This window comes from Eimeria maxima, genomic scaffold, assembly GCF_000499605.1.
Source record: "Eimeria maxima Weybridge genomic scaffold, Emw_scaff2261, whole genome shotgun sequence".
NCBI classification, from domain to species: domain Eukaryota; phylum Apicomplexa; class Conoidasida; order Eucoccidiorida; family Eimeriidae; genus Eimeria; species Eimeria maxima.
Genome location: NW_013565129.1, coordinates 1 through 4,096, shown reverse-complemented (window position 1 = coordinate 4,096; position 4,096 = coordinate 1). Strand labels below are relative to the sequence as shown.

Below are 4,096 nucleotides of genomic sequence, written 5' to 3'. Positions count from 1 at the left end.
TGAACTTAGATGTGGCGGAGCCAGGCGGGTGTAGGTGCATCCCGTCAACCACACATCTGCGAGTTCTAGGGTCATCCCGTTCACGCGCTGCAGGATACGCAATGCACCACAATGAAAAGAAATCAATGAGTGCCTCACGAAAGCAGAATGGCAAGGCGATAGTAGTGGATGGACAGTCCGTAGGGAGTTGAGGCTCTCGTTAACAGCATGTATTACCGGGATGGAGGGCATGTTCCATAGTAGGCGCAGCGGAGGGTCTCTGGTGCCAATCTGGCCTTCCACCTCCGCTGGTGGATGATGTAGGAACCTGAGGTTGACCGAGAAGACAGCCAAGAGAGAAGGACCTGTAACAGCCCATAGGTTGCCCCAAAGAGGCTGTAGGCGAACTGTGGAGAGCATGGTACTGCGGCTGCGGCTGCGAGCTGCGGGCCGCTGGGATCGCGAGGATTGGTGCTCCTCAGAAGCGCTGCTGCTGTGTTCGGTATGGCCGCTGATAGTTGCCTCGGAGAGTTGCTGAAGGAATGCACAGTTTCGGCGTGCGCAAATGGAAATGTCATGAGACGCGAAGAACAGTGGAATCCAGCCGGCTGGGGATCTTCGCAATAAATCGACCAGGACAACAATGAGCTTCCCCATAGAGCTGCTCTTGTTGTTGGTGCTTTGTTTGCTGCCGCCTTGGACGAGGCACACCACAATGGCATAGTCAGCTGTGAGTGGATTTGCAAAGGAGATACTGAGGGGCCGCACAGTGGGGGGTCGTGCTTGACCTGCATCCGCATGCTGTTGGAGAGCCCGGGTCACCTGGTCTAGAAGATCCCGCGGTAACCATTTCCCTGGTGGAATTGGATTCGACGATAAATATTTCTTGGGAAATGGCAGTTCTTTTGACAAGGTTCTGGGAAGCGCAAATGAAGACGGTGAAGGCTTTTCCATTGTGCAGCAGAATTTCGTGGATCCAGAGGAGTCGCTAGTGTCACCACTGTGAAGTGACTGGGGAGAAGCTAGCGAGCTGGATATGCTGGAAGGGAAAGCAAGGCAAGGTAGCGAAGTCGACGGCTCTCCATAAAGTTTGGTGCCACATTTTAGAGGTTCCTCTGTCTTGTCCTCCGCTGCATAGCTCTCTTCCATCCCAGAGTCAGCAGTCAGCGAAGTTGAAAGCAACAGCAGTTGAGCAGCGGCGGTGCATGCCACGTATATACTCGTGTAAGACGGATGCTTGGCAATAGTCACAAGAGGCGTTCCACTGCTGGTTTCATGTGGTGCGGAGGCCACTTTGCCTTCCCCACCGAAAATATGCCCGGAAAAGAGATCACTGTGGTGCGTATCCTCCTTTTGCATAAGCGATGGCAAAACAGGAAGCTTCTCAATTTGCACTGGGCGCTGCTTACTGTCCTGTTGTGCAGCGAGCACGTCTGAACCTGACTCATCTGCACCGTCGTAGTGGACCAAGTACAGATCGCGTCCTGGAAATAGAGTCACCCGGCCTTCCTTAGCAAGGGCCTCTTTCCCTAGATCGTTTTGAAGGAATAAACGAGCATTCCAGACCGGGATGCCTGGGTGAGATTGGCATTCTTCTCCCTCGGTTGCCCGTGTACCCTCGTTCCTCCCACTGGGAGTTTCAGCGCCGCTAAGACTCGCGGTTTTCGGAGGAATTTTGTCTTCAATTGGCTTTTGCCGAGGTGGGAGAGGCTTGGCTGCTGCTGTCGCGACTATTACTTGGCTGCACTTGCGCCACGTTTGTAGACCTCGGCGTAGCAATATCAGCTCCAACGTTCTGAGAGCATGGCGAATTGAAATTCGGCGTTGGACACTTTCACGTAGGGGCTTCAGAACATGTTTTCTCAGCAAGAGGATCCTGACAGCTGCAGTGACCGCCGCCTCCTTGATCCTCCTCATCAAAAAGGCCCTTCGCTGTAGCCACTGTAGGGCGGGGTGCACATGCAAAATGATGCGAACCGCAACACGCCACCGCAGACGCTGAATAGCTGTGATAAGTCGGCACACATCTTCGGGTGTTTTAAAAAAGTTTCCCGGATCAGCCATCAACGCTGCAGCTTCTCCATAAACGGCGGCTTTGAAGCAAACAAGAGAAACGCCACAAATGAAAGATCCCGGATGGCTTTGAGGCAGCAGTCCGAGTGTCGCCGACACTGCATCACAAAGAAGAAAAGTACGGAAGTATGCAATCATCGACTGACAATAAGGGAAATCCTGCTATGATATCCGGTGGCTGAATAACGGCGGTGTGGAATGGAAGCTGTGTTCTTCGTTACCTAGCGTGCGGTCCCTGACTGTAACAGGGTTGCAGTGCCTTAGCGTTTCCAGAACTCGACTCTCCCTTGAGACATCTTCTTGCTGCAGGTTCACATTTGTTGAGAGCTTCTTCATCTTTTCCTCTTGTTCCTTTAGCCGTTCCGCTATAAGGGGTCCTAGCACCTTGCGCAGTCTGGATGCAAGTGCACGAAGGGGCATTCTGTGAGGGAAACCCGACTGTAGAATGTCCACCAGAGCCAAAGATCCCGAATGTTGCAGCTGAAGAAATGAAAGAATGCACGGCGACGGGCCCAATAAGCAGCAGTTCTATAATAGATAGTAAACCGCCTCATCAAGGCAACCACACTGCCTCCTGCATGAAGTGCCTTCTGCAAGATCTTTCCGTAAATTTCAAATGGCAACCTCCTAGGGTTGCAGCTGCAACCCTTGACCTGCAGCCTTTGTACGCCAATACATTGAAGTGACGACTAGCCAATTTCAGTCAAGACTACACTAGATGCATTTTCCATATTCCCTGGGGACATCTCGCTGCACACTTTTTGATACACTACTGTGCTCCCAGTGCCCTTATTTCGATCGTCACCTACCTGGTGTAACACAACCTTCCGCTCAAACTTGTCAGGTTTCATCCCGCAGTTGGGGATGAAACACCGGATGAAGTGAAGCTGCATGTGAGGTCCCTGTAACTCTTGAGTTAGGTCCTTTACACTCTTCAAGAAACGTTTTGTTATCGAGGAGAATTGACCACCTCCTGCTGCTGGTGCGCTGATTCCGTCCTGCTTTTGATTCTGGTCGTGCTGCTGCATCGCCTGCCGCAAGAACGGTTTCGTAGACGTCGCCACGAGATGTTCCAGCTCGTGCTCGATCTGTAGGTCCACACAATTCATAGGTAGCATATGTTGTAGCTAATGTAGCTGTACTGCACGGACGAATTAGGTACAACACCGTGTGTTAGGGTGAATGTCTCACTCTGTCGTTGTTCAGTTCAAGCCATCCATCGGTGCCATACATAACAGTACCAGCGAAGTGTTTGACAGCAAATACCCTCTCCTGCACTTTGCCTGCAGCTGATGTGCCTCCCATAACTCCTCCTCCCCCTTTTCGAGCCTGGAGCTGCTGAGCTCCTACGAGGCCGATAGAAGTCAAATATTCCTGCTGCAGATGTTGCAGTAGAGCTCCACTGGCCGCAGCCTCAGCTGCCTGCATCCCGTTGGTCCCTTTGAGACAGAACAAGATGTGCTGGTCACGCGCATTGTTAGCTGGGTTGCTGCTTCGCTGCATCAGGTGGAGAGGTTTGTGCGGTTGAATGCTCTGCTGCGTGGAGGCGCAGTAAGTGAAGAGGCCATTCCAGAAGTGAGTGTCGTCTCTTGCTTGCCCCTGGGCCAGGAGTCGGCAGGAGTCATCGAGGCGCCGGAAAACGCCTTCCTGTAAATCGCGAAGCAATGCGGAGGTGTCGGGCAAGCTCGAGAGGAGACTGAGCTCAAGATCTGCCTTGAACGACCCCGGCGGTTTTGCTTTTTCGCTTGTCAGATGCTGTTCTGTCTCCTGCTCTGCGTTGGAGCGCTGATGAGAGGCCTTGTTTCTTGCTGCAACTGCCGGGCTCGTGACTCCTTCTCTAGTGTACAGGGCCACCTCTTCCTCTATGACCTGCTGGACGAAGAGCTGTTGTTGCTTCTCGTTCGCGTAGTTGATGCAGAGCTGCTCCAGTCCATTTTCCAGTCCAAAGGACTCAAACCCGTATATGTCGAGTACTGAACCGAGCGAACGAACAGCACATGCTACGATTTGAGGCGAGTCAAAGCGCTATTTTGTTATCAAACTA

The 4,096-nt window shown here is 52.5% G+C and overlaps 1 protein-coding gene across 1 annotated transcript; it reads right to left on the bottom strand.

Annotated features, from left to right (window-relative positions):
• Positions 1–216: 216 nt before the first annotated feature.
• On the bottom strand, positions 217–4,025 carry EMWEY_00057840 (hypothetical protein; the record flags this gene model as incomplete). Its single annotated transcript, XM_013480727.1, has 4 exons — positions 217–2,150; positions 2,274–2,490; positions 2,862–3,140; positions 3,244–4,025. Coding segments are annotated over 4 exons (3,212 nt in total), but the record flags the coding sequence as incomplete, so codon positions are not given.
• Positions 4,026–4,096: the final 71 nt, after the last annotated feature.